At 53.8% G+C, this 27,101-nt stretch overlaps 8 protein-coding genes across 8 annotated transcripts; 4 read left to right on the plus strand and 4 right to left on the minus strand.

Annotated features, from left to right (window-relative positions):
* Positions 1 to 80: 80 nt before the first annotated feature.
* On the minus strand, positions 81 to 2,673 carry TRIVIDRAFT_51124 (uncharacterized protein; the record flags this gene model as incomplete). The annotated part of the gene is made up of 3 exons (XM_014099726.1): positions 81 to 216; positions 276 to 2,397; positions 2,520 to 2,673. The coding sequence occupies 3 exons, from the start codon at positions 2,671 to 2,673 to the stop codon at positions 81 to 83; spliced, it is 2,412 nt and encodes an 803-aa protein (XP_013955201.1).
* An 8,200-nt stretch (positions 2,674 to 10,873) lies between these two features.
* On the minus strand, positions 10,874 to 11,272 carry TRIVIDRAFT_223475 (uncharacterized protein; the record flags this gene model as incomplete). Its single annotated transcript, XM_014099727.1, has 1 exon — positions 10,874 to 11,272. The coding sequence occupies one exon, from the start codon at positions 11,270 to 11,272 to the stop codon at positions 10,874 to 10,876; it is 399 nt and encodes a 132-aa protein (XP_013955202.1).
* Positions 11,273 to 11,414: 142 nt separating this feature from the next.
* On the plus strand, positions 11,415 to 15,174 carry TRIVIDRAFT_223476 (uncharacterized protein; the record flags this gene model as incomplete). Its single annotated transcript, XM_014099728.1, has 5 exons — positions 11,415 to 12,071; positions 12,145 to 14,427; positions 14,511 to 14,727; positions 14,791 to 15,061; positions 15,147 to 15,174. The coding sequence occupies 5 exons, from the start codon at positions 11,415 to 11,417 to the stop codon at positions 15,172 to 15,174; spliced, it is 3,456 nt and encodes a 1,151-aa protein (XP_013955203.1).
* Positions 15,175 to 16,293: 1,119 nt separating this feature from the next.
* Positions 16,294 to 17,354, minus strand: TRIVIDRAFT_119893 (uncharacterized protein; the record flags this gene model as incomplete). Its single annotated transcript, XM_014099729.2, has 3 exons — positions 16,294 to 16,439; positions 16,541 to 17,021; positions 17,205 to 17,354. Coding segments are annotated over 3 exons (777 nt in total), but the record flags the coding sequence as incomplete, so codon positions are not given.
* A 1,725-nt stretch (positions 17,355 to 19,079) lies between these two features.
* On the plus strand, positions 19,080 to 20,585 carry TRIVIDRAFT_223478 (uncharacterized protein; the record flags this gene model as incomplete). Its single annotated transcript, XM_014099730.1, has 3 exons — positions 19,080 to 19,224; positions 19,329 to 20,425; positions 20,505 to 20,585. 3 exons carry the CDS (start codon positions 19,080 to 19,082, stop codon positions 20,583 to 20,585), a joined length of 1,323 nt encoding a protein of 440 aa, XP_013955205.1.
* Positions 20,586 to 21,301: 716 nt separating this feature from the next.
* Positions 21,302 to 22,902, plus strand: TRIVIDRAFT_230979 (uncharacterized protein; the record flags this gene model as incomplete). Its single annotated transcript, XM_014099731.1, has 5 exons — positions 21,302 to 21,436; positions 21,498 to 21,620; positions 21,701 to 22,183; positions 22,261 to 22,437; positions 22,496 to 22,902. 5 exons carry the CDS (start codon positions 21,409 to 21,411, stop codon positions 22,900 to 22,902), a joined length of 1,218 nt encoding a protein of 405 aa, XP_013955206.1.
* Positions 22,903 to 24,090: 1,188 nt separating this feature from the next.
* TRIVIDRAFT_70022 (uncharacterized protein) lies at positions 24,091 to 25,297 on the minus strand (the record flags this gene model as incomplete). The annotated part of the gene is made up of 3 exons (XM_014099732.1): positions 24,091 to 24,618; positions 24,683 to 25,194; positions 25,288 to 25,297. 3 exons carry the CDS (start codon positions 25,295 to 25,297, stop codon positions 24,091 to 24,093), a joined length of 1,050 nt encoding a protein of 349 aa, XP_013955207.1.
* A 766-nt stretch (positions 25,298 to 26,063) lies between these two features.
* On the plus strand, positions 26,064 to 27,090 carry TRIVIDRAFT_192485 (uncharacterized protein; the record flags this gene model as incomplete). The annotated part of the gene is made up of 2 exons (XM_014099733.1): positions 26,064 to 26,195; positions 26,329 to 27,090. 2 exons carry the CDS (start codon positions 26,064 to 26,066, stop codon positions 27,088 to 27,090), a joined length of 894 nt encoding a protein of 297 aa, XP_013955208.1.
* Between the last annotated feature and the right edge of the window lie 11 nt (positions 27,091 to 27,101).

A 27,101-nucleotide genomic window follows, 5' to 3' on the forward strand; every position in this document is an offset into this window, starting at 1 on the left:
GTGTTTTCGCGCTCCCCTGATAAGATGAATAGAGAAGAGAAAAGAAGAAAGAAAAGGTCGTTTCGTCATCGCATATGTATTTAGTACACGCTGTCCTCGTCCGCTCCCTGCGAGGTCATCGAGGGAGTCGATACATTAGAGGAAGCTTCGTCGCCGACATAGCCAACAAGGGCTTCTGAATGCAATTTGAAGGATTCGCCCATGAGACGAGTAATTCTATTTTACTTGTTAGCACTCTGCATCAGGCAATTGGGGGAAAAAAACAATTGACTTACCCCCACACAACAACTTCGTCCAACATGGAGCCCCAAAGGCGCGCAACCACAGAGCTCAAGTTGGCGATGATGCTCTCGTCAAAGTCCTTGACAAAGAGCTGTCGGACCTTGTAGTACATGGCCACCTCCTCTGGCGTTGCTGGCTCTTCGTCGTGTTCCAGGCGATACAGCCACAGAGTGAGGATGATCATCAGGTCCAGGCCGCACAGGGGGTGCTCGACGCTCCAGTTGGTCGACGAGGTGCGCGCCACCCAGCGGACGCCTTGAACCACGGCCGTCTCCAGGCAGTTGTAGCACTCTTCAATCACCTTGATCATCTCGCTGGAGCGCTTGACGCGGTCCCGGGCATGGGACATGGCGGCGGCGACCTCGTACGGCTCGTGGTATCGCAGGGCCTCTTGCACAGTCTTCAGGTCAACCTCGAGGCGGGCGCGGGCGTTACGGTACATGGCGCGGGCATTGAAGATCAGGGGGTGGCCCTTGTGGGGAGCGCTAAGAGGCACCACGACAGATTCCGGTTCGCACAGGTCCAATGACTTCTCCCACGTCTCCAAGGCGAGTCTAAGTTTGTACTCGGTCACGACATCCTGCAAGGCCTCAGGGCTACGTTTGTGATACCATACTTCGAGGAACAAGGCATTGATCATGACACGGGTGGAGAAGGCGCTGTACTTTAGTGTCTCGCCCTGGAAGAGATTGTCATGGGCTTCCATGAAGATGACGGCGGGCGACTTCTCGAGCTGTTCGGCCCACGCGCCTTCGTCGGCAACCTGCATGTTCCACAGGGCCTCCGTCGAAGGGAGCTGCAAGTCCTCAAACTCATTGAACCCGATGGCGGGGGTGTGGTTAAACGTCAGGGTCAGCAAGCCAAAGAAGATGTAGACTGCGTAGTACGTGCGGCGGCAACCCTCGTCCTCAACCCACTCTGCGCGAGTGGGCTTGGCCGTGCCGCGGGCTTCCTGGCGAAGCTTGAGCTCATAGCGGTTTCCAGCCACCATATTAGCGAGGAGACTCTTGATGGAGCATGCCCACTCCAACCCCTTGGGGTCACCGCTCCAGCTGGCAAAGATCATGTTCAGGAGCGAGCTCTGCATGGTCCACAGCGGACACTTGCGGGAGCTAAAGTTCTCCTTGTTCTGGAGGAACTGGTTGACGAGAACCTTGGACCCGATGTGAAGCATGTATGCTTGGTCCTGGTCAAAGGCGTAGAGAGCGCCAATGCTGAGGACGGCCAAGAGCAGCGGCGGCGACACCTGAGACGGGGTGAAGGAAGCAGGGTGCAGGAAGGGCAGGTGGTGGTGGAACAGCCCAAAGTACGTGGCCAAGTAGCGGTTCAGAGAGCCCAGGCCAGGGAGGCGAAAGCTCTCGGGAATGGCGTGCTCCCGGTCAGTGCTGCGGATGTTGTCCAGAATCGCGTTTCGCTCATCATCGCCAGAAACCTGAGGAGCTCTGAAACCAGCCTGCTGCGAATCTACCGCAGAGGGAGACTGAGGGGCTGGGATCTCGGGGCCAGAGGCGGGAAGCGAGTTGATCATGGACTGGAGGGCAGGCACAAGACCATTGCAGTTTCGGCCGCTGAATGGCGGCAACTGGCCGGCATGGTGCGACAGTCTGTTTCCACCAGCAAAGGGCTGCGACGACTCAAAAGAGCCCGAGGCGCTCGAGGCGATGGAATGGGGTTTGGGCTCGGCCATGAAGTTGTCCCACTGGACCTGCGGGAGGGCGATGGCACCGGATGGATATGTGACGGCAGGCTCCATGACGGTGGAGCTTCGTGGGGAGAAGGCCATGGATGCGCCGTCTTCGTAAGATCCATCGTCTCCACGCATGGCAGCAGTGGCCTTGTGATGCAGGTCGGCGACAAGCATTGCGGCGGCTTCGACATCGAAAATACCGTCGCCGCCAGCTTCCATCTGCTCCAAGGTGGACGTGTCCAAGGCGATTGACGATTTAGAGGGGCCGCCGATGGCTCGAGTCTTGGGTCCAGCACGACGCTTGCCGTCGCTGTGAAGGGGGACGCCACCATCTTTGGCGTGGACGGTGCGATCATGTCGCAGCAAAAGGTCGCGACGAACAAATGTACTTCGGCACTTCATACACTTAAAAGGACGCTCCTTGGTATCTAAAAAGAAGAGAGGGTTAGCAGGGCTGGCATGTGGAGGAAGGGAGAATTCTCAATGTATTTTTTTTTCTGCTTCACTTGTCGAGGGAGAATTTTTTTTTTTTTTCTGGGACGGAACATACGTGATCGCTCATGGCGGCTTCTATGCTCGCTCCGGCTGAAGGCTCTGTTGCAGAACTGGCATTTGTATTTGCGTTCTGGTGCGAGAGACGCCTTCCGCGAGGACGGGGTCGAGGCCGCTGGAGGCGGGAGAACTGCGACGCTGGCGCCAGGCATTTTAGGCGAGTCGCGTGCTGTGGTTGATGGGGGTGAAGATGGCGATGGGTTGTTTTGCGCTGACGCGACGCTCGGCTCTGCCGGCTGGGGCGAAGGCTCCGATGGTTGAATATCGAACTCGTGCTCCTGGTGGTTTGCGAATTCTCTCTTGCTCTCGCTCTCGACTCCTAGCTCCTCGCTCGCACGCGCGCCCGTGGGGTTTAAAGTGTGACTGCGGTGGCCTTGGTGTTGATGCTGCTCATTGGAAAATACGGTATTCTGGTCATGGAAAGATTAAAGATGTTGGGTTGGTGAGGACAGAGGCTCCTGGAGGCCTCGGTGGATAGAATGTCGGGGTCGGGCAGAGAATGGCGATGCTGCGAGTTGATGCAGTTGTCGTTGGGGGCAACGAAGATGGTGGCAGATGGAGAGGGGAGAGGCGGGTTAAGAGGGCGAGGGCAGTAAATGAAGGAAGACGACGAGAGGGGGGGAGGGGAAAGATTTCAATTCGGGGGACGCGGACAGCAAGCCACTGGGGGGGTAAGAATTTTGGGAGGGGTGGGTGCGCCGAAGGAGGGGGGAAACAGCGCAGAGGGCACTGGAAAATACCTGAAAAAAAGTCGAGTCGGGCGGGAAAAGAGGGATGGAGGGGGAGGGGGAGGCAAGCCGCTGGTTGTCCAGGTGCGAAATGCGCTGGAGCGCGGGTACCTGGCCACCAAGTCGCAGCTTGAGTGCTGAGCCTTGGTAGCGGTACAACGCCCAAGTACCGCCCGGTACAGCCAGCGGACGGGGCGTCGGACGGGGCACTTGTACCGCGACCTCGCAGGCCAGCGACGTCCCAGACGTGGCGGCCAAGCACCATGGCGTACCGGTGCATGCGCAGCAGGTACCTCTGCCGCTGTCGTGCGCAGCAGCGGTACAAGCACGAGCAGCGCGAGCACACGCCCGGTCAAGCGACGACGATGGAGCCCACCTCTCAAACGCGACACAGCGGCCTGCTGCGCTGGCCACCGACGCTACCAAGTGCCTCCAGCGGGGGTCCCGTCAGCGCAAGAGGGGCGAAGCTCGGCCCCTCCAGCGCTGCGCTGTGCTGCGTTGCGCTGGGCGGTGCGGTGCTGGGCGCCTGACACCGGCGCTGCAAGTAGGGGGAGGCGCAAGGGGCGGTACCTCTGGGTACTCGCACAGCTGCGCGGTCCGGGTTCAGGTGAGGTACCGGTACGAGCGCGAGCTGGCAAGGCCTGCCCCGCCATTGGCCCGCCGTTGCCTCGCAGCTTGTCGGGGCTCAAGGCTCTCGTTGCCGGAGTCACACGCTTGGCCGCGATTATTGATAGCTCCAAGCACTAGGACCGAACTGACACCACCAGCTTTGCCGTGCCATTTCGCTCTCCGAACCCACACGAGACTTGCAAGAATTGATTGCGGAGTGCTGCGACATGGCTAGTCCATCTTGATGCAACTCCATATATTATTTCCATGGACTGTATATTTGGGGTGTGCCTCTGCGTGTACAAGAGTACCATCACGGCTTGCGAGGAAGCAAAGAACCGCAGGACTCGATTTCAACACCCAGATTCATCCTCAGCTCTCCTTCATCAGCACTCGCGCCGCTTTCGCTCTCGGCACCACCCGTTGCCATCGAATACAAATGCGTTGGCGCATCGTCCTCGAACAGGTGCCGTCCGATCAGGTCAGCCACGGTCAGGCCAGGCCAGGCCAGGCCCAAGTCAGCACGTCTCTCGTCTAGTCGGCCCAGCTAAAAGGTAAAAAGAAAAAAAGGGAAAAGAAGGAAGCAAAGGAACAAGGAACCGTGCCGTCAATGCCACACCTTTAAAAGCGGCACTGCAAAACACTGGCCCAAATGGCCTCCGTGCGCAAGAGGACAAGAGGAAAAGAGGAAAAAAGGAACAAAAACGCCTGAGTCGCGGGACAGCAAGGGAGGAAGTCAGGCACACCCGACGCCATGCCGACATTGAACTCTCGTACAGGGTACATGTGTCTGCGGGTACACGTACCTATCCCTGGGCTCTCTTCTACACTGGACGCCTTCACTGAGAGTTACGAGCATAAGCCCGCCAAACTGCACTGAGGAAATGATTTTGCCCAGTGACGGACCTGCGTCTTTCCGCATGTCCGTCCCCTCTTACTCCATCCCCCACCAACTTTTTTTTCTTTTTCTTTTAGCCGTTCGTCTCTTCATTGCTTTTTCAATACTTCACTCCTCATTTCCTTTTGGTTACTTTCTTCTTTACCAGACAGGAGCTTCAGAATCCATCGGCAATCTCCCTCTTCCTCTCCCTCTTCCTCCCCCGCGGCCTCCCAGCTTCCATGCAGGGTGGCATCATGTCCCGCGTGTTTTAGCATTTGATCCATTGATCACACGTACAGCCATGCTGGGGCTTGATTGATAGGCGCTGCAAGTCTGTTTGTCCTGGGCTGCTAACCTGGCCTGCCTGGATAGCGCGCCGCCTGCAGCCTGTACCGTCCAGTATAGCCCATCCATGCCATGGCCACCCCACCATCGGGTTCTGGCGACAGTCGGTCAGCACAGCTTGCGTCTAAGTGTTGGCGGCAGCAACAGCCTTGACGATGATGTGCTGTCCTTTGCTCCGTGCTACATGGATGCATCACGAGAACAGCCGTCATCTACATTCCCTGGCCGGCATCTTGTTTTGTTGGTCCTCAGGCCGGGCGAACCCCCACCTTCTCCCTTTGTCCCCTCCCTTCTGCCACTCCGGACACCGAAAAGGATCAAGACAAGAGTGTGTGTCGGGTTCGCAGCAAAGGCCAAGAGACCAGATGTTGAAAGCCGCCGCCGCCATTTGCTGCTCTGCTGCAGTAGCATGTGTGCTGTACTATGTACTGTACGGAGTACCGCACTCGTACATGCGCCAAAGTAAGCTGGATCGGACGTTCTAGGAATCGATCACTGTCAAAAGGCCCAATATGGCAAGTATCCGCCAAGCCTGGTGCTGGCTATTACCACTCTGCGAGGTGGATAAGACACACATGCTACAAGTGCTTGTGCTAGCAATAGCGGTGCCCACTTCCAACGTCTCCCTGGGAGGCGCCAATGCGCCGCCTTGTCTTGGATTACTTTGGACAATCCCAAGTACCGAGCAGAGCTGGAGGAGAGATTGTTTGGGCCCTGCTCCTCTCGAGAAATCGAGATGGGCGCACGTCCCGGTACCGGTACTTGGACGCCCAAACTGATCAAGATCCGGCGCGCGTCATGATGGAGCGAAGAGAGACAATGAGCACCTGGTCGGTCTCCGCGATCCCGCCTCCATCGCATCGGAGCTGGGTTCTCATCATCACAAGAGGCCGGTCTTGCATCTGGCGATCCACTCCAACCCACCGCGGGCGCCATGTCCGAACTTAGGAGCTGAGAACGGAGTACCGAGGCCACGACTTGGCCGAGTCTTGGGAACACGGCGACCTTGGGAGTAACCAACTTCCATCTTGGTAACAATGCATCGCACTGTATTAGCCGTTGCACACCGCTCATTGAGCACAGTCTGGTCATGGTTATTGTCACTGCCAGCCTCGACGCGATTTATACATCGAGATGTGTGTCATCTCGCCGTCGCCTTCTTCTTCAGCTGGCTCTACAGTAGCCATTGGAAAGGCGATGCTCTCCTAAGCCTGTATGCTGTGCCAATGACTCGCGGTCAAGGCGCAAAGCAATCGGTTCGATCTCACAAATCACCTTCTAGAAGCGCCCGGCTCAAGCATGAATAGATGGATGCATGCTTGCAAGGTCTGCAAGTATCTGTACCAAGCAAAAGTTACGGGCAGCGTCCATTGCAGGGGATGTTCTCATGGCTACCCGACAGGTACCTCGAATGCAAGTGTGAGATTGCTGGCGCCAAGTGCTGATGGGCTCTCTGGATGAGACAATGCGATGCAATCCTGCCTGACAGGTACTGTCCAACAGTCGGTGTCTACCACTCTGGGAAGTACTTTTCCAGTAGTGGAGATGGACACATTCCCAGATGCCTGCACTCGTCCACGTACCTGTACACGCTACTCGTGCTAAGGCACATGAATGCATTCTCGTGCATAAAGGAGACAGGGCCAGCGTTGAAACTAGACCCCCTTCTTCCATTCCGTGGGCACTTCTCTCCGGGTTCCGTGCTTAGACCAAGTACGTCTGTACGGGAAAATCAGCTCTGCTACTACTCCGTACAAGAAGCCAGACAGGGGGCCATGCAGATGCGTGCATGCATGTACCGTTACCTGTCCTCGTTTGACCATCATGGGTTCAAATCAGCCAGACTGGCGGTGATGGGAAAGAGGTCATCCAATACCTGTCGGCCACACTGCAGTAGACCGCCACTCAGCCGTCGTGCAGGTAGAATGTCTTAGTCACGGCGAGAGGCCGTTTCAGGTGCTTGAATGACTGGTGTATACGAGCCCATTCGTTGGCGCGCCTCCCAAGCGGCGAAGTTGCTAGTAATGGGCACCAATTTCCAAGGCCGAGCACATATTATTAGAAATCGGCCATTGAGATTGAGATTACTCGTACACGTACAGGTAAGCGTGCATTGGCTGTGCAATCATGCGAATTCCACCGAGGCACTTGGATATGCGAGTACGCCGCGCTACTCGGACATGCGTACCTGGCTGTACCTTGTCTGTAGATCGCGCTCTTACTTGTACGATTACTGTCTGGTCTCTTTTGTTCCTCTCGTGGCTGCATCTCCCGCTCCGTCAACCCGCAGCGCGGCGGCGGCGGCTCTAGTCAGCTCTCGGACAGCGTGGGGTGCATATAATACTACAACAGAAGCTGACCAAGACATGGTCTTGTTATCTTGTATCTTGCCTGCTGGAGGGCATCATCTCATGTCTCCAGATCAGATGGAATTACGGAGTCGAGTGGGCACGGCCTCAGATTCCCAACTGCTGTCCTTGCACAAGTTGACACGCGCAGCACTAAAAAAAGCAACATATCGGAACCCTGAACCGCTGCTTCGGTAGATTGTGACGGTGCTCCATATAGTAGGTACGGCACCGGGTGGACGTAGCGAATGGGTTCTGGTGCTTGTATGATGAGGGGATCTCCAGACTTTTTCTCCGTTTACCCCATACTCTGGTTGTTTGTAAGGACATCGGGAGTATTGAAACATTCATTGGGTGTCTCTCGTCAACGCTGCTGCAGAGAGAGTTAATTTATCCCTCTCGTACTCGTACATTGGTAGGTGCAGTAGGTGGGTATCTACTCCGTACTATATGTTGGGATGATCGTCCATTTTGCAGCATGCAACATCACCTTGCTGATGTGTGAAAACGCTGTAACTCAAAGTAGAAGCAGCTCCAGCGGTGTGCCTCTGCCAAATAGCATGCATCAAACGTGGCGGGCAGCACATCAATCACTCAATGGTACAGTACACTACTCGTACAAGCAGCTCCCTATTTCCGTAAGGTGCCGTAAGGTGCCGTAAGGCGGCAGAGAGAACGCGACCAGACCCCTATTTCCGGAGCTCAACTGCCATACTCGTATCGGGGTCAGCGGCAGCATCTCTGGCCGACATGTACACGATGCCGGCGCGTCTCTGGCGACACAGTACGAGCTGCCGCGAGCATGCACGCTTATCAACACCCCTCCTCCGCGGCACAAGTACCTCGCCGAGCAGCCAACGCGGGAAACGGAGACTGAAACATGCACAAATTGCACAAGCCCACCTCTTCCGTCTCCGACCTTTTGCCCAGCAACCGTTTGAGCCGAGTGCGCACCGTTTCCGCGTATACCTACAGTTAGCACGCAGCACGGTAAGTACGAGTACAAGTGGGATGAGATGACATGACCCTTGTAGGACGAAGCAGTGCAAATTAAAGTTGCCCTTGCCGCACAGTGCCAGCATCCCGCATCCAGCGTCCTCCACAAGCAATCCTTCTCACTCTCCACACTGTACACCCAACAGCTCCTGTAGGCTAGAGGCAACATGTACCTGGTTCGTCAAGCGGGTCCGGGGCAAGCTTCCGGGACCTAGAGAAGTAGAGGCTGGCCGCTCCGGGTGGCAGCCCCACGTGGTCTTACTGGTAGCGGTACTTGCGCTGTCTGTCAGAAGGCGAGGGCCTCCTTTCACCCCCTGGAGCAAATTGGCACATCCACTTTCTAGAATCCATCCGCGAGTCCTTGGTTGCCATGGGCGGCGCAATTATCGTGGACACGAGAAAGACTCATTTGCTGGATGCTGGATGCTGCTGCTGCTACTGCTGCTACTGACCTTAGCTCTGCTGCTAGTACAAGTAGCGGCCGGTTGGTTGGTTCCGGGAACGACGTTTGACGCAGCTTTCCGCCTTGTCTGGCGAACTTGGCACATGCAGCTGCAATTTTTTTCTTCTTCTTCCTTTCTTCTTAGTGGCGGGATGCTGCTTTTGCTGGGTTTGGTGCTCGTGCTTCTTTGGTTTGGTTTGGGACTTTCTATCTGGAACGCGGGCCCCATTCACAGCAAAATTTGCAGCTTGCGATTCGAGCCTCCTTCAGCTTTCGGCGGACTCCTCCGAAGTCTGCGCGCCCGACTTCATTACCGAGTTTTTGCTGATGCGTTGGCTGTTCCCTTTGGTGGATTTAGAGCTAGCGTTTATTCATGCGAAGGGGGAGAAAAAGGCGGCCTCTTGCCCAGGTCAAAGAGGCGGTATGAAGAGGCCAACAATCGGGGCCATGTGTATGAGTACATGAATTGGGTTGTTCTTTTGATGCTGCCGGCCTGGGCTCTCAGCTCAGGAGTCTCCGCTTGGTTCCATTGTGGTGTTTTTGGGCTGCGTGGGAGGATTACATTGCCTGCCCACCAGCTGTCGTGGCTGTACTGTACGTGGATGCCGTCGCTCCAAGATTTGAGGGCCGAGTCATCCCTGGTACGGAGTAGAGATAGCTGTGTTCCCGCTGCTCCGTGCTCCGTGCTACCAACAAGATTGTATTCGTAGGTAAGGTAGGTTGCAATGGAAGTGACATGACCAACGTTTTTTTGCCATCATAGTAGCTCACAGTTGCATTAATACCGGATACGCAACAAGAGGACAAACCTCACAAGCCCTCCTCCAATACATACAAATCTGTACCCGGCCTCGTGGGCTCTCGCTTTTCTCTCGGGCTTCAGGATAACTGGCAAGGTGGCCAAACGTGGGGTGCAATGTGACAAGCACGTCGTTAAAGGGCACGAGGTGGGGAGATTGGAGGAGGAGAAGTGCTCATATGCTTGCTGTCCGTATTTATGAGATGAGAGCTATTGCAAGAGACAGAATAATCAAGCGTTCTTCCATTCTGGGCAATCAAGTCGACGGGTATCGATGTCTTACAAGCACATGGGCATGTAGCTGTCTGTGCGTCATTTGAACTTGTCTGAAGGATCTGATACACGTACATGTATCGATGCCCTTTCACGTAGCATTCAGTGTTATCATATGGATCTCATGCAACTGTAACGTACAGTAGTCTAGATACGCTTCTCTGTTCCATTCACGTTCGAGAAATTCCCTGCTTGTCCATTTCTCGAGAGCAAATCTCCAATCATGGACAAGCTCCGACGCGTCGTGGGTCCGTCTAGCTGGATTGATGCATTGGAAATTGTTGGCACGATATTCGCCGATGTACGAGTACCAGCCAAACACATGGATTGGGTGCTGCGAGGTTTCAACGGCGGCTCAGGAGGTGCAGCAGATAGGCGGCGCTTCTGCTTAGCTGCTTAGTGGCCAGCCAGCAGTTCGAGCGCGCGCAAGTACCGGGTACGGGGCATGTGGCCTGCCGTGTGTTGCTGCACGGGGTAGTTGTACCTGGCCGCGTGCATGGCGCTAGGCTGGAGCGACGGAGCATGGCGAACGGGGCTTTTCGTCTCATTTTTGGGGCCTGTGGCTGGTACCAGACATGGCCAATCCAATGTACTCGTACGGAGTATGGAGTACATGCCGCCGACCTGATGTCGCGCGTTGTTCGTGCCTGTTGAGCCTGTGCTTCCACGTTTGTCTGGGCGATCGACGGCATGCTTCAGGTGCGTCGAGTCCCCAGCAAAAAGGTCGGATTGAGGGCGTTTGGGCGCGTGGGGTTGCTGTAAGTGGCAACTGGCGCCTCTGTCGCTGGTACAAAGTGTCAAACACATCAATACCTTGGTACTTCGCTAACACTGCCAGAAGCGATCCATTGTAGACTAGAAGTGGGCACTACTACCGCCTAGTAGCACATGGGAAGATACGATACAGCACCTCCATCAGTGCTCTGTCTCGCCTAAAGCCCCCCCAGTGCCCAGTACGGCCTAGCAGCAAGCGTGCCCTTTCTGCAGCGCCGCAGAAGCAGAAGCAGACGTGGAAACACAGCAAGGCCACCACCCCAATTGCCGCCACACGAAACTGCAGTCGACGATAGCCTCCCCTTTCCCCCAAGCGTCTGCTTGTCCTCTCCGGCCCATCGAGCACGTCTCGCCTGCTTCCCGCCTGCACCATTGGTGGCATGCTCATTGGCATTGGTATCGGCCCAGCGCGCGCCGCCCTCGGCTTGCAACAAGGCTGACTCGCGGACCATGCCCTGCGGTGATTTTGTCGCCATCTCACCCTGATCCGACCCGACTTGCTCTCTGCTGGCACAGATCCTCCGCGGCCTCGAGCGCAATCGTGACTCGATCGCCATCTCGCCCATCCCGGCCATTGCCTTTGGGCCGTTGTCGCTGTCTCAGCCCTCCGACTCTGTCTCGCGCGCCTCTCTCTCCATATCTCCCCCAACTTCTCCTTTCCCCCTCTCTTGCTCTCCCCCACACGCGCGCGCCAAAACCATGGACGGCGTCGTGGGAACTGCGCCGCCCGGCAGCATGTATGTCCGTGCCCTCTACGACTACGAGGCCGACGACAGGACCAGTCTCAGCTTCCACGAGGGCGATGTCATCCAGGTCATCACCCAGCTCGAGAGCGGCTGGTGGGACGGCGTCATCAATGGAGTCCGCGGCTGGTTCCCCAGCAACTATTGCCAGGCCATCACCAGCCCCGACGAGTTTCCCGACGTGGGCCAAAACGGCCATGCCAACCACCACATGGAGGACGACATGGAAGAAAACGAACTCTACGAAGACAGCGCCGACCAGGATGAGGATTCCGAGGGCGAAGGCTTTGGCAGCCTGCCGCTCGAAGGCACCGACATGGGCGGCGACAAGTCTCGCGCCGACTTTTGGATCCCGCAGGCTACCCCCGATGGCCGCCTCTTCTACTACAACATGATGACGGGCGATCGCAGCATGGAGCTGCCGCTCGAATCGCCCGTATCCTCCGCCGAAACGGGTCCTAGGGATCGCATGAACGTCGCAATGCCCGAGAAGACACGGCCGCCGCCCGAAATGATGGCGCGTGGGCTGACCCAGGATGAAGATGATGACTCGGCGACTTCAGCTTCAGAGGCCGAAGGCGAATCTCTAATGCTCGCGTCCAGGGGATCCATGGTAAGCATATCTGTCTAGTTGATAACAAAGAGACACAAAAGGAAGATACTTGGAACTAATTCTTTTTTCTCAGCCTCGCATTCGAGGCTCGTTTAGTGCCGCCCTATCCCCATCAACGTCCATGGACTCGATGAACGGCACTTCTCCTGCCCGGCGGAAGAGAAGCGATGCATTCGGCCTCGGATTTGCCAACACCAGTCAGCCACCAAACATCGCATCCGCCACCTCCTTCACCAGCACCACATACAACGTGCCAGCTACCACCAGCGTGCCCAAGTCTTTCTTCGATGATGGATCCACGCCACCCCTTACCTGGAGTCTCCTAGTCACCAACATGAAGCGCGCCATCGACCGATATCGTGAGGCCGTCACCAACAACGCCCGCTCCGAATACGTTGCCAGAGCCGAAGATATTTCCGATCACCTCAGACTACTTCTTGCTGCCGGCTCAGGGACGACGGATAACCATTCTGGCCAGCCTTCCATCATCTCCACCAACAAGGCGCTCTACCCTCACTTCCGAGACATGATGTCCAAGTTTTCGAAACTGGTTATTTCTTCTCACATTGCAGCCGCCGATTGGCCCAACGCGGAATCGGTACAAAAGTGTCTCCAAGAGGCCGATGGCGTTTTGCTTGGTGTATTCAGCTATGTCGAAGTCGCCAGACAACAGAGGGGAGAGGATATCCCCCGGCTTTTCCCCGGCTTCGTCATTGGTAGCACCTCGGGCGGAAGCTGGCAGAGCAACGGGCTAGATTACCACGATTTGATGTCCCCCAACTTCCTGGACGATGAGGAGGGCATCACCGAACCCACCGCGGTCCTTGATGGTAACCTGCTCGAGAGATTGGACGAGCACAAGAGAATGCTCGTGTCCAGCATTCGCGAGCTAGAAAAGAACCTGACGGCCCCTGAAAAGATCATAGCACCTCAAAGACACGAGATCATTGCCAACAATGTCTGTTTTGCCGGTGGAAAGGTTGTCGAGACGTTTAGGCCGTGGATTGCCATGATTGAGTCCGTCGACCTATCGTCTTTGGGCAATACATTCCAGACGCCGCAGCTGGAAGACTTTAGCATCAATAAGCAATCTCTGTACGACAACATCGCCGACCTCATGCTAAGCTGCCAAGCCGTCGCCGGACCTTTGGCGGACGAATGGTCAGAAGTGCGGGGAGAGCCTCTTGAGAGCCGACTCGACTATGTTCGCCAATGCGCGAGAGCCCTCGAGACGAACTCGTCACACACTGGGTTCTCGCTACAACTGCTCTCGGAGCAGGTCTTGATCAACATGCAGCAGCAGCAGGCAAAGGCCCGTCAACCACCGAGGGGCCAGCTCCAGCGAGGAGAGACTATGCCTTACGACAGGCCGCATCAACGATCGGACTCGAGGACGGCGCCAGTTCGGCCGCCGCTCATCACCACCCAATCGTACTCCGAGGGCGATGCTCCCCCCGGATTCTCCAGAAAGGGCGACTATTCCAAGGTCAAGAAGATCTTTGGAGAAGACCCGTCACCACAGCTTCAGCCGGATGAGGATACGCCCGAGTTCCTGCTCCTGGATTACGAGAACGATCTATCTTGGGATGCAAAGGCAACCACACCCACGGTAAAGGGAGGATCCCTTCTAGCCCTGGTCGAGCAGCTCACGCGCCATGATAAACTTGATTCAAGTTTTAACAACACCTTCCTCTTGACTTATCGGTCCTTCACCTCGGCACGTGAGCTCTTTGAGATGCTGGTTCAGCGGTTCGGCATACAGCCTCCGGAGGGCCTTACCCAGCAAGACTATGAGTTGTGGCGGGACCGCAAGCAGAAGCTCATCCGATTCAGAGTGGTCAATATCCTCAAGAGTTGGTTCGACAGTTTCTGGATGGAAGAGTTCAATGATGAGTCCAAGACTCTGATTCGCGACGTGTATACGTTTGCGAGAGACACTGTCAAGTCGACTGAGACACCAGGCTCGGGGCCGCTGATGGCCATCCTTGACCAGAGGCTCAGCGGCAAGGAGGCCGGTGCCAGACGCATGATTCAGACCCTGAACCAGAGCACCCCAACGCCCATTATTCCAAAGAACATGAGAAAGCTCAAGTTCTTGGATATTGACGTGACAGAGTTTGCTCGCCAACTGACAATTATCGAATCTCGCCTGTACTCCAAGATCAAGGCCACTGAGTGCTTGAATAAGACGTGGCAGAAGAAGGTTGCGGATGGCGACCCTGACGCAGCTCCGAACGTCAAGGCTTTGATTCTGCACTCTAACCAGATGACTAACTGGGTGGCGGAAATGATTCTGAACCAGATGGATGTCAAGAAGCGAGTTGTGGTGATTAAGCACTTTGTTGCTGTTGCTGATGTATGTTTGCGGATTCTAACAGTTCTGTTTTGAAAAGAAGAAGCAAGGGAAAACAAAGACGGTGCTAACACAGTTTCTACTAGAAATGCCGAGGTCTCAACAACTTCTCCACGTTGACATCCATTATCTCAGCATTGGGCACGGCGCCTATTGCCCGTCTGAAGCGAACCTGGGATCAAGTCCCTCAGCGAACCAGCGCCGTTCTAGAAACGATGCGTCGACTTATGGCCAGCACCAAGAACTTTGGCGAGTATCGTGAGGCCCTTCACGTCGCCAATCCGCCATGCATCCCCTTCTTTGGTGAGTAGGGACTATTGAGCGATCTCATAGTGGAGGAATGGCAGTTTTAACAGGAGAACACAGGTGTTTATTTGACCGATCTTACCTTTATTGAGGACGGTATACCCTCGGTGATCAAGAAGACCAATCTGATCAACTTTGCCAAGAGAGCAAAGACAGCTGAGGTCATCCGCGACATCCAGCAGTACCAGAATGTGGGATACTCCCTGCAACCAGTCCCTGAGCTGCAGGATTACATAGTGAGCAACATGCAAGCTGCAGGAGATGTACATGAGATGTACGACAAGAGTTTGCAGATTGAACCACGCGAGCGTGAAGATGAGAAGATTGTCAGGTAAGTAAAGCAAAGCAAAGCAAAGCAAAGCAAAACTTTCCCTCGGCCTGCCCTTTCACGTTGGCTAATCAAGTGTATGATACAGAGTTCTTGCTGAATCTGGCTTTTTGTGAAATACTCGCCCCTGAGCACCGGAGCCCTGATTTTCTGATAATGTTTGAAACAGTCAGCAAACTGGGCCTATATATAACGATGCTTAGCGTGTTGTACAATGAAGAAGCGGAGTGTATAGAGGAGAAGCACACAGCATTTTGGTGGATGAAAGCAGAGAAATGATACCAGGAGGATCTAGAGTGGGGAAGATCTGGCCACGAGAAAAGGCCATGCAGCAATGGTCTGGCACTATACCGCAGCAGAAGTTGGATTTCTTCGTTTTTTACAGGAATTCGAGACGCGAAAAGAGGGGGATAATTGGAAGGGAAGGAAAAAAAAGGACAAGAAAGAAAGAAGAGATGCAGCCAAATCTGGACCGCCCTGGTACAATGCATCATGGATTGGTTGCGTTGAAAGGTGTCTCGGTTTCTGATTTCGATCGACATCCAATGACTCCAGCGTGGGGATGACTGGATGTTGACACGCATCGGCACCATGAAGAGCACATGGATTACCATGGTTTGCCGCCTCTGATGACTTTTGTGATTACGATTCGCAAGCAAGTGTTGGCATTCTCGTTGGCGCCTCTGATGGGTTTGGCTTGGCTTGGTTTAAGGGTTTTGAGAGGACTTGGGTCGCATGATGCAAAGAAAAAAAACATAACACTACCCCATTTTGTCAATTTTTTTTATTTTTGGGCATCTTGATTTAGAGTTGGATGGATTTCTCCTTTTCTATTGAGGAAATGTCAAATGGCGATTTGGGAAACTTGGAGTATCATACCCGTTTATATATATATATACATCTATACTGCATATATATATGGCACGGCTATTTATGATGGTATATACTTGTTTTTGATGTTTAGCATTAGTGTTTGGGAATCGAATCTACGAGGCTTTGCATTCAAGTATGGAGCAATTTTTGAAAACGTAAAATATTGATTGGATATATCTTTTTCAAGCGTGAGAAGCAGCACTTTTTCGAGTCAAGTAAAGATGAGTATCATACAAAATACACCTTGTTCCCACGCAGGAAAGATTAAATAATTGATACAAGGAAGTACTCTTCGGTACAAACTGACAAAAGGAAATAAATAAATAAATAAATAAATAAAAGAGGCAGAAATCAAAGGCATGTTAATGCCTGTGCAGCTTGTTCTTGATTCGCTCCCCCAGACTCGGCTTGTCCTTATGACGGCCGGAATCTGAGCTCTTGCGGCCGGTGCTGCTGCTGGCCTTGTTATCGTCGTCGTCTGTCTTGAGGCCCTTTTGCTCCATCAAGCCTGTTTAAATTCAAATTGTCAGTAAAAAGTCCACTCCGTCTCTAGACAAAGAAGAAAGAAAGAAGAGAAGAAAGAAAGGAAAAAGGGATAAAAGGACATACGATCAGCTTCTCGCCCAGCCCCAGGCTTCGCGGCATCAAAGTCCCCGCCGTCGGCCGCGAGCCCCGTCGCCTTGACGTACTCTTCCTCGGTGGCTTCTCTCTGCTGGTTGTTATCCTGCTCAGAGCTAGGTTCAGGCTTCTTGTCCTCTTGGGGGGATGTGACGGCGTCATTGGAGGCGGCGGCAGCGGCATTTCCACCGTTCTCTTTGGCGAGGACTTCGACGGGTCGGGGGCCGGGGCCGGTGAGCTTGTCGAGGGGTTTTCCTTCTTCGGGGTTTGCGTCTGTGCTTGTGTCTGTGTCCATGGGCTTATCCATAGACTTATCCATAGACTTATCCATAGACGTGCCCATAGACTTGTCCATAGATTTGTCCATAGGCTTGTCCATAGGCTTGTCCATAGGCTTGTCCATAGGCTTGTCCATAGGCTTGTCCATAGGTTTATCTTGGAATTTATCCCTGGGCTCCTGGTTTTCAGGGGTCTCGGGAAGTGGTTTGTCCTTTGCGGAGGATGAAAGCGCGTAGTATTCGCCCTCGTCTAGGTCTGAAGGTCCATCTTCCTCGTTCAGGCTGGATTCGACCTTGCTTTGTTCCTTGGGATCTATACGGAGCGTTTTGCGTTAGTCATTGGTTGCAGGACTTGGGTTGTGGTATCATATAGCTACTATCATACCCAAGTTGCCGGCGTCATAGGGCTCGCCCTTGGAAACATCGCCAGTAGCTCCCGAGATGGGCTCCTTGTGGGTTTCTTCGGTGCTGGAGTCGCCCCAAACGGCTTTGGCGGCGGAACTCGCGAGTTGGTTGATGGTCTCGATGGCGGAAGCCATTTTGTAAACGGAAAACAATTACGTATTTATGGGGTTTGGGGGAAAAGAGGACAGAAAAGACAAGAAGAGGTCACGTAGTGGGATATTTCGATTGATGGATGGGTATCACTTATAGTTGGTTGAAGGAGTTGGTATGGCAGAAATCACTTTGGACTGGGAGAGGATCCAGAGGTGGCCTTTTAATAAGGGCAATTGGGTTCAAGCCCGCCTCTGACGTCGACATGAGAAGCGAGTTTCCAGAGGGACAGCACAATTTCCAAGCTGAAACAGTCGGGGGTTCTACTCGCTGAATAGCCATGGCACAGAGCGAGGCTGGGGGGGGAAGACATGGACACCTATGACGGCAATGACGGAGGGGATTGGCGCACAGCCAAGTTTGCTGTAGTTTATTTCGGGTACTGCATGTAACTTGTACAGCTAATAGATCTACTCTGCTGGTTGAATAAGGCAGCAGAAGTACTCCGTAAAGAGGGGCTGCCTGTCTGGTGCTGCTATTTTTGACAAAGCCAAGGTCAAGGCCATTTTCCATGCTGTTCTGTTGAAGCTTGGATGCTGGGCTGGGCAGCTGAGAGGAGCGATGACGCAAGGCTCTCGTTTTGGATCGAGATTGTCACCCTTTTTTGGTGGGGAAAGCGTGGGACATGTGAGAGGTCACTGGGGGGAGCACGTGAATGACGTAGAGAGGTTTTGCGAGTACTTGTAGCAGGTAGTCTAGGTCCCTGTAAGATAAGGGTCCAACAACACGTAGGTACGCGTACAAGGATGTAGATGGATATAACTCAGTTTTGCTCCAGGGTTTCTGGTTGATTCCGTGTCGGTACTTGGCTTGATGGAGATGGCAGATTTAAGAATGTGGGAATCGCGAATGTGGGCCGATGCACATCATGACGAAGTTGGAAGTACCTTGCAGTATATGAGAGCATCTCTTACTTGACATCTGTTACTGTTACACTTACCTAGGTAGTACCTACTAGTGCCATTAAAGTGTCTGCACAGCGTTATGCAAGCAGACAGCAAGTACCTGGCAAGTACCTGGCAGATAACCCGTGCTCTAGTATCACGCTTCCCTTCTTTTGCCCGGTATCTTGCATTTTTGCATTTGCACAAGCAAAAGGATACATAAACCCTGGGAATCCCGCATCGTCTCGTGAGCCGTCGCAAACGGGCTAGCCACCTACCTCTTCGTACTAACTCGTCGACTAAATGCATTGACAAGCTGCCAAGGGGCGGCTCGCTGCAGCAAGTAGGAGGTCGCCGCCGCCGCACATGGAGCGGTCGCAGCCTATAAGCGTGAGCGAGCCCAACAAAAGCGACACCCTGGGAAGAAGGCTATCTTATCTGTCGCGCGTCCAGGCAGATGTCGCCCAAGTGCTAGACTGATGTATGACAGGATGGAAGTTAAAGGATGGCAGTGAATAATTAGGTGCGTTTGCAAATCTACAGTAAGGTACTTACTATATCTATCCGTATATATACGTATATAGATGGGCCATGTAGAACCCAAAAAGACTCACTCAAACATCCTTTCATCAGCCTCATCGCCGGCCCAACGAGTTGCGACAACCACCCCCCGGCTCCCCCAACGCCGGGGCAATCCGAAGCCTTCGTCTCGACCTCTCCGCGCCCAAATGTCTTGAGCTGCCCATCTGTCTTTTGCTTCATCTGCTTTTGTCTTTTGTCTACTTATCCTTTCTGTTCTTCCCTGCCCTCAGCATGACGCGGCGTCACCCAGACGTCGCTACCTGGCTGCTCATCCTGACTCTGGCGCTGGCTCCGATCCGCGGCCTTTGCCTAGCCATCCAGCCATACGAGCAACGCTTGGAGAATGAACAGCTTGTCTTGGGACAGCATCGTTTAGGTGCGACAGCGCTCTTGATCCCCCATTCCTTACGTGCTCTACGGCAATAGCGTGCCCTGCCCTGCCCTGCCTTATTGCTAACCTAGCCCTTCAAACAATCGCAGATTCACCCACCACCGCCTCTCGACCCCAAGCTCCGTACGCACCACCCTTTCCCAGCCGACCAGGAAACCGTCCGGCCGGCTTCATCGCCCTCGGCGACTCGTATTCGGCCGGTATTGGTACTGGTCTGTTCAATGGCACGGAAGATGACTGTCGCCACGGCTATAATGCCTACCCGATGCTAGTACAGGACGACCTCAGCCGCAGTCTGGATGGAGGCGATGGCCCGACCTTTCAGTTCCTCTCCTGCACGGGCTCTACCGTCAACGATATGCTCGCTGGCGCGGAGCACAGCCAGATTGACGGATTCAACACGACTTCGACGGCCGACTTTGCCCTCCTGTCCATCGGCGGCAACGACCTGGGCTTTTTCGAAATCATGAACAGCTGCATATTCCGCTTCTACAGCTTCTACTCTGGTACCTGCGAGTCTGCTCTCCGTCACGCCGACGAGCAAATGGCCAGCTCGGAGTTTGAACATCGCCTTAAGCTCGTCATCATGGAGATTCTCGATCGCGTTCGGTGGGAGAAGCGGCCGTGGTTCACCATCACCGTCACTGGATACGCCCGCTTCTTCAACGCCGATACCGAGGAGTGCGACGACTACTCCTTTGGCATGTGGTGGCGAGGACCCAAGCTAAAGCGCGAGCTTCGACAGCGCATGAACACCATGGTTATCGACGTCAACAACAAGATCCGACGCTCAGTCGATGCCATCAACGCGGCGTTTGCAGAGCCCAGGGTTCTCTTTGTCGACTACGACGACGCCTTTGAGGGGCATCGCTTCTGCGAGCCGGGCGTTGTCGAGCCAGACTATGCGAGGAATGAGACGTGGTTCTTCCTCGTCGGCGGTCTGGACAATTCGGAGCGGCCTGTGCTCGGGGCAACGGACGCCCTGCTCCCTCCAGACTCCCCACTCGTTGATCCGGCAAACTGCATTGGACCTGCGCAGAAATCCGGGGACTGGGGGGAGATGGCCTTGTGCATGATGGCCATGGCGGCTAGCAAAGACGCAGCGCTGCGAAAGGCAGACGGGCGGGTCGTGGCGGAGAATTCCATGTGGTATGTGCCCACATATTACGGCAAGACTTTTCATCCGGTAAGCATCACCGTTTCTCATCATTTTTACTGTGTGTCATCTGCAGAAGCAAAACAAGATGCTGACTCTTTGTCCATAGCGCAGTCTTGGCCACATGGCCATGAGAGACCGCATATACAAGGCATGGCGGGAATACCACATTCCAACCTTGGGATCATGACCAAGACGGGCCTTGCTCTTGTAATGAATGGCCAGTACATTTTTATCGTATTATCACATCGTCATCATCATCATATCATATTATACCCCCTTTCACCTACAGCACACATACATACAACTGGTGGACCCCTCCCCCTAGAATGATTGGTTTGACGTTTCTTGAATATACCGGGGCGTTTCTGGTTTCTGCGGTTTAGATGCTAGACTTGATGCTTGTGCGAAGTAGCGGAGAATGAAGAAATGGGTCGCTGCGAATCCCCATGGGGTGCTCTATTTTGGGTAAAAGTTGATGCTGTAGGTACCCTCTCACTAAAGTAGTGCCGCAAAGTGACATTGACTTGACGAGGTGCATATGTGCTTATGTACGTAGGTGTTACACCACACTGCGTTCAGTTTCTATTCAAATTGTCCAATAAATCAGTAGCACAATGATTTAATACATCTATTTCTCCATTACATATTGTTGCCAGTGACAATAACGCGCAAATGAATGGCAACTGAGCTTAGATTCAATTACACAAAAAAGGTACCTGCGGCATCAGTGGGTACGTACTAGGTACCTCTGAGCCTTGTTGCGTGAAGCTTTCGGAACATCGTTGTTGCTTCCGCCGTCGCTCATTCCACCCAGGCAAGACACGTGAAGTTGGGTTGCTTGGACATCAGCCTCGCGACCGTCACTGTCCATCCCCAACTTATACCCAACATCTAACGCCGCCAAACTGCTGTCGCGCCTTGCTCTACCCGTTACAATCGTTCCTTGCCGTGCTCCTCGCCGTTTGGCCGAAAACTGCACCTCCTGACGTCATCCCGGCGCAGCGGCAATCATGGCGCCAGACGCAGAGTCGCGCAAAGGTGGGCATGCGATATCATCATTTACCATTTATTTGACAGTTCGTCCAGCTCATGCTTCTAGGCGCAGACCAAACCATCAAAGTCGCTTCCAAAAAGGACTCCAAAAATGCAACAATAAAGCTCAAGAAGTCGGTTCCTAAGCACAACAAGCCGGGCAATTGGATGGACGGCAGCGTCGTCGATGGTATGTCACCCAGCCCTGTTCTCTCTTTGTTTTCTTTGTTTCTCCAATACGGCTGAATTCTGATGCTGACGCTCTGCAAGAAGAGAAAAAAAAGACAAACAACTCATCACCCGCGGTACCGGTATCTCCTGGGCCCGTCGTCAACCAGCTAGATGACTTATCCCGCGAGACCTTTGCAACCGGACGGCCCCTGGAGGACAACCCCGAGCTCCAACAGTGCAAGCATTGCAAGAAGAGCATCTTGAAGACGGCCGCAAAGGCCCATATTGCGCAGTGCCTCAAGGTGAAGAAAGAGAAGGCCCAGAGGAAGAAGGAGGCTCGAGAAGCTCGAGAGCGGGCCAAGGAGGCGGCCCGAGAGGAAGAGGCCAAGAAGAACGACGACGACAACGCCGATGTCAAAGACGAAGACAGCGATGCAGAAGAGGACAAGAAGGCCGGCAAAAAGGCCGCGAGCAAGAAGCCAGAGGTCAGCAAGAAGCGCAAAGCAGATGCCGATGCAGACAAAGGACCCAAGGCAAAGAAGAAGAAGGACGAGCCAAAGGCCAAGCTGCCCAAGCCAAAAGGTGTGTTGCCGCGAGAAGAAAAAAAAATCATCATTTTCCCAGAAAGGTTTACTGACCCGTCTTCTTTCCGTATGCAGGACCTGTTGATGTTGAACGCCAATGTGGTGTCATTCTACCCAATGGCCAGCCGTGTGCTCGTTCTTTAACGTGTAAAAGCCACTCTATGGGAGCAAAACGTGCCGTATCGGGACGATCTCTACCTTACGATATGCTTCTGGCTGCGTATCAGAAGAAGAATCAAGCCAAGCAGCAGAGTATGTCCCCCCACTGCCACCGACCACAGATCCATTCAGGGGCTAACCAATATTACAGAAGCTGCATTGGATGCAAACGCGCCTCTTGAGGACGACGACGACGCCAACAATGGCCCAGTGGACTCTGATGAAGAGACGGGCGCTGTCATGAGCGCCTTGGCCCACTGGAACCCTCAGCCCCTGATCCCTCAGCCCATCTTCACCCCCATCAAGCGTCAGTACCAGCTTGCAAGGCTTCATGAGCAGCTACAGATGGCCACCAATGGAGGCCGCACAAACATTTTCAAGGTCACCGGCTTTGGTGCCCAAAGACTGCCCCCCGGGCACCCCGGGCTGTTGGATAATGAAGACGCTCCTGGTGAACCTGACGTAGAGTCCATGTCTATTCCGGGGTCAGCGAGACAAGCCAGTTTTGGCATGCCCGCGCCGCCACAGAGGCAGGCCTCGGTGGCGAGTCGGGCATAGAAAGCAGACTCTGAAGAGACTCTGAGCTGAGAGAGATTTGAGCCTTTTTTTTTTTCTTCCCCTATTTTTGGTTTTGTGATTACAGCGGCGGGCTGAGCATGGACAAGGCGTGAGGTGTTCTTCTGCTTCTCTCCTTTCAACTTTTGTTTGTTTCTTTTTCTTTTTCAATCGTCCTTTTGGGTATATACCATTTTAGGGAATGGCTCTCGGACTAGGAATTGGGTTTTGATGATTAAAATGACTCTTTTTTTATATATTCAGCGGCACTGGCGTTGGCACAGCCCGATATTGGGTACATACTATGCCGTCCGCGTCTTCTTGTCTTCTTCTTTTTGAAGAGTTATTCTATCCATTGTATATCCACTTCTTTGTATAGATAGTTTATTGGACGCAGCCATACAAGGTACACCAATAGAAACCGACTCAGTCGGAGTTCAGATCAAGGCGCAAGGTTGAATCAACATGTACCTGTGATTGAATAGCGTTCTATAATGCCTCTCTCTATACAAGGGGCCGTGACAATTATCAGCTATCATAAATGTGCTTGCTACTTCCAAAAGCAACGATGCAATCCTATAATAGGCAGCAGCAGTCTCTTTATCCTTGGCCACGGCAACAGAGACGCAATGACCTAGTCTTCACCTCTTCATCTGGAGGCGATTCAGCATCACAGTGGCCATAGAAGCTCACGGGGTATAAATCCAAGGTAATCCCTGGGATGGCATTTCAACGTCATAGCTAGCAAACAGCCTTCTGTCTGCACTGGTCCATGTTTTCACTTTGCCGGAAACATGGTTGACAATGTCCTCAAAGAGCAAGCGCCCAAGAGAGCCGATAGACGATGAGACGCGGCATTCTAGCCTCTTGGTCCTCTAATATCTTTGGCAGCAATCAACTATTATCGCCCTCGCTCAAACTAGCCACCTAGACTAGCAGTTGCTCAATATGGCACAGTATATAGATCTTCTTAGGCGGCTTTGGTAAAGAAGCTCGACTGAAATCCTTCCACGCGAAGCGATGCTACATCATTAGCTGATTCAAATACGTATCCGAGCCTACTACGTGAACAATGCATGGCTCCATAGAGGAGCTTCAGGGAAATTCAGTGCATTTCAGCAACATACTTTCCCTACGGCGACAAGGCTAAACCAAAGGGTATTTGAGCTCAGATTGTAAATCAAATTACGCTTAGCATTGAAAAGCAACGCTCGATTTTTCCACGGTACGCGAGCCGCGAGCAGAGAAGCCGGTTCCTTCTGACTTCAACTTGATTAGTCCTGTCGGCAGAGCGTCCTTTGGGCTCGAAATCTTTGTGGGCTTGGTGACGACGGCGACTGGGGAGCTGCAAACAAAGCATGCAATGCGTTCTTCTTCTTCTTGGGCTTGCAGTTTCTCCGAAGGAAGCAGAAACTGCTTGACGCAGCTGAAGCAAAGGACGTGGCCACATTTCTCCGCCATGATTGGAGTGGACGCGTTGGAAAGGGTCTTGAGGCATGAGGGGCAGGTTCTGAGCGATTCCTTGGTGGCGGAGTCTGTGGTTTCATTAAACTCGATTTTCAACAGCTTCTGGAGAGAAAAGGAGTGGGCGTCATGCTCCGCAGAGGCAGGACAGATGGGCATCGTTTTGGCCTTCTTTGCGACGGGGGCCAAGCCGCTGTTTTGCACATCCGGAGTGAGTGAGGGTGTCCAGAATGAAGGAAGCGATGGTTTGGCTGCCTGGAATGACAGTATTAGCATATATTGGATATGGCAGCAACCTTGGTGAGCTCTTCCCCCTAACCTTTTCATCATCAATTGCCTTCCGGGCTTTTGCTCTGTCGTTTTCTGCAATCCGGTCAAGCTCATCCGCATCAAGCGCAAACTTTCTCTTAGACCCGGCGCGAACACTGGCCTCTTCCTTTTCATTCTCCGCTGCAGTACTCGAACTTGGCTTGCCCGAGTTGCCTGTCAGCCCAGCCTGGGTCAGCTCAAAATCGCGAATGGCTCGCTCGCGCTCCTCGTCATCGCCAATGGCTCTTATCCTCGCAGCCTCCTTCTCTGCATTCTGGCGAGCCTTTTCCGCCCGCTTGAGCTCCTTCTTCTGCGCCAAGAGGTTCTCCAGGGCACATTCGCGGCAGAAAATGTCCCCTCGTGGGCACGCGACTGGCTCTCGGGCGTTTTCCAGGCAGAGGCTGCAGAATCCAAAGGGCAGAAATGAGTCTCGGCTGAGCTGGGCGGATTTGGAGCTCCAATTCGATTTGGCCTGCTCTCTTTCGTACGAGGTGAAGACCGGGCGAGTCGTATTTCTTTTGCCTATACATGGGCGATTTTCTGGTTAGCTTCTGGGACTGGCTCCAGCTGCAAACTGCCTATACCCTCCAGCACAAAAGAACAAGAGCCGCCTACTATGTGACATTGTGGCAGCGAATTGCCTCCACTGGATTCGACAACGCCGGCAATTCGAGCAGTAGCAACAAAACGATTGAGCACCGGCCGGTAATTCTCGTAATGTAATGTGCCTATGTAATGTAGAATGTAGAATGTAGGTGCAAAAGAGTATCGCAGCTTAGCTTGGAGCAGCGCGATGCTTGGGCAAGTCATGATACTGCCCATCTAGGATTAGCCACCCCGTGCTGTGCTTGAACTAGTACTAAAGCAGAGAATGCCGGCCTCGGGCAAAACAGGCCGCAGCTCTTTCCAAATTTCTATGCAGGTGCACTTCCGGGCCATTGCCCAATCATGCCCACTACGGAGCGCGTGTGATCCAGGCATTGGGCGCTATTCCAGCGCACCCAGCGGGACCCTGATAGGGCGCTTCTAGCGGACAGGCCCCCCGGATCTTCAATTGTATTGGATCAATCACTGGCAGTTATACAAGCACAGCTGCTGGAGTAGCTGTTGGCGGGCTCGGCTTAGCTGCAGCCTTTAGCACCAGACTTTGTTGGCTCCCCAAGAAAAAAAATAGGAACAGACAGAGAGAGAAAAAAAAAAAAAAAAAAAAGAGGCTCCATCTGCTCCATATGTTGCTGCTCACCACCATGGCCTCCATAAGTGCCTGTCATGGAACTCAGAGCCGGAGCCAAAGCAGCAGCCAAACATTAAGGTAGCCGCAGCTCATGTCGTCGAATCCAACGCCCACGTCACGGCCCGGCGCGCCCTGGCGGTTTGCCTCGGTGGCCGTCATGAGCACCGTGGGGGCTGCATCGCGGGCCTTTCTCTACGGCCTCAACAAGGTCGAGGTTACGGGGCTAGACAACCTGCTAGGCGTGCTCGACCGCCGCAAGAACGGACAGCGCGAGCGCGGCCTGCTGACGGTGTGCAACCACGTCTCCGTGTATGGTGTCTCAATGAAGAGCCGTCAATGCGTTATCACTCTGCTAACTAGCCAGGCTCGATGATCCCTTGATCTGGGGCATTCTCCCCCTGCGGTACGCCGTCGATGTCGAGAACCTCCGCTGGGGCCTCGGTGCCCACGATATCTGCTTCAAGAACCGCTTCACTTCGGCCTTCTTCAGCTACGGCCAGGTGCTGCCCACCCACCGCTTGTGGCACTCGCCGCAAGGGGGCTTATACCAGCCCACCATTGCCCAGGCAATCAAGCTTCTCTCCAGCCCCTCCTCCGTCATCAAGCCGTCCGACATGACCTTTTCTACCACCGGCTCCGACTCCTTCGTCTCGCCCTCTGCCTTTGCAGCCAACCACTATGCCTGGGTCCACATCTTCCCCGAGGCCTGCTGCCACCAGAACCCCGAGAATACCCTGCGCTACTTCAAATGGGGCGTATCCCGCCTGATTCTTGAGAGCGACCCGGCCCCAGAGTTTATCCCAATGTTCATTCATGGCACGCAGGACATCATGCCCGAGGAGAGAGGCTTCCCGCGTTTCCTGCCGCGCATAGGCCAGCGGGTACGAGTCATGATTGGGAAACCAACCGACACCGACAGCCTCTTTGGCCACTATCGCAGTGCTTGGAAGCGGCTTGTCGAGAAAAGCGGCGACCCCGATCTCCTGAGACACGATCCAGAGGCAGTGCAGCTCAGAGTCGAAGTTGCCAAGGCGGTACGCGACGAGATTCAGAAGCTTAGGCTGAGTTTGGGATTCGCTCCCGAGGAAGATGAAACAGCCGCCCTTGCCGAGACGTGGTCCAAGGAGCCAAATAAACGTAAATTCAAGAGCCCTGTAGATGGTAGCCTTGTCAATAGACACTGAATCCAAGCGCT

This window comes from Trichoderma virens (assembly GCF_000170995.1).
Source record: "Trichoderma virens Gv29-8 chromosome Unknown TRIVIscaffold_76, whole genome shotgun sequence".
Lineage (NCBI taxonomy): Eukaryota > Fungi > Ascomycota > Sordariomycetes > Hypocreales > Hypocreaceae > Trichoderma > Trichoderma virens.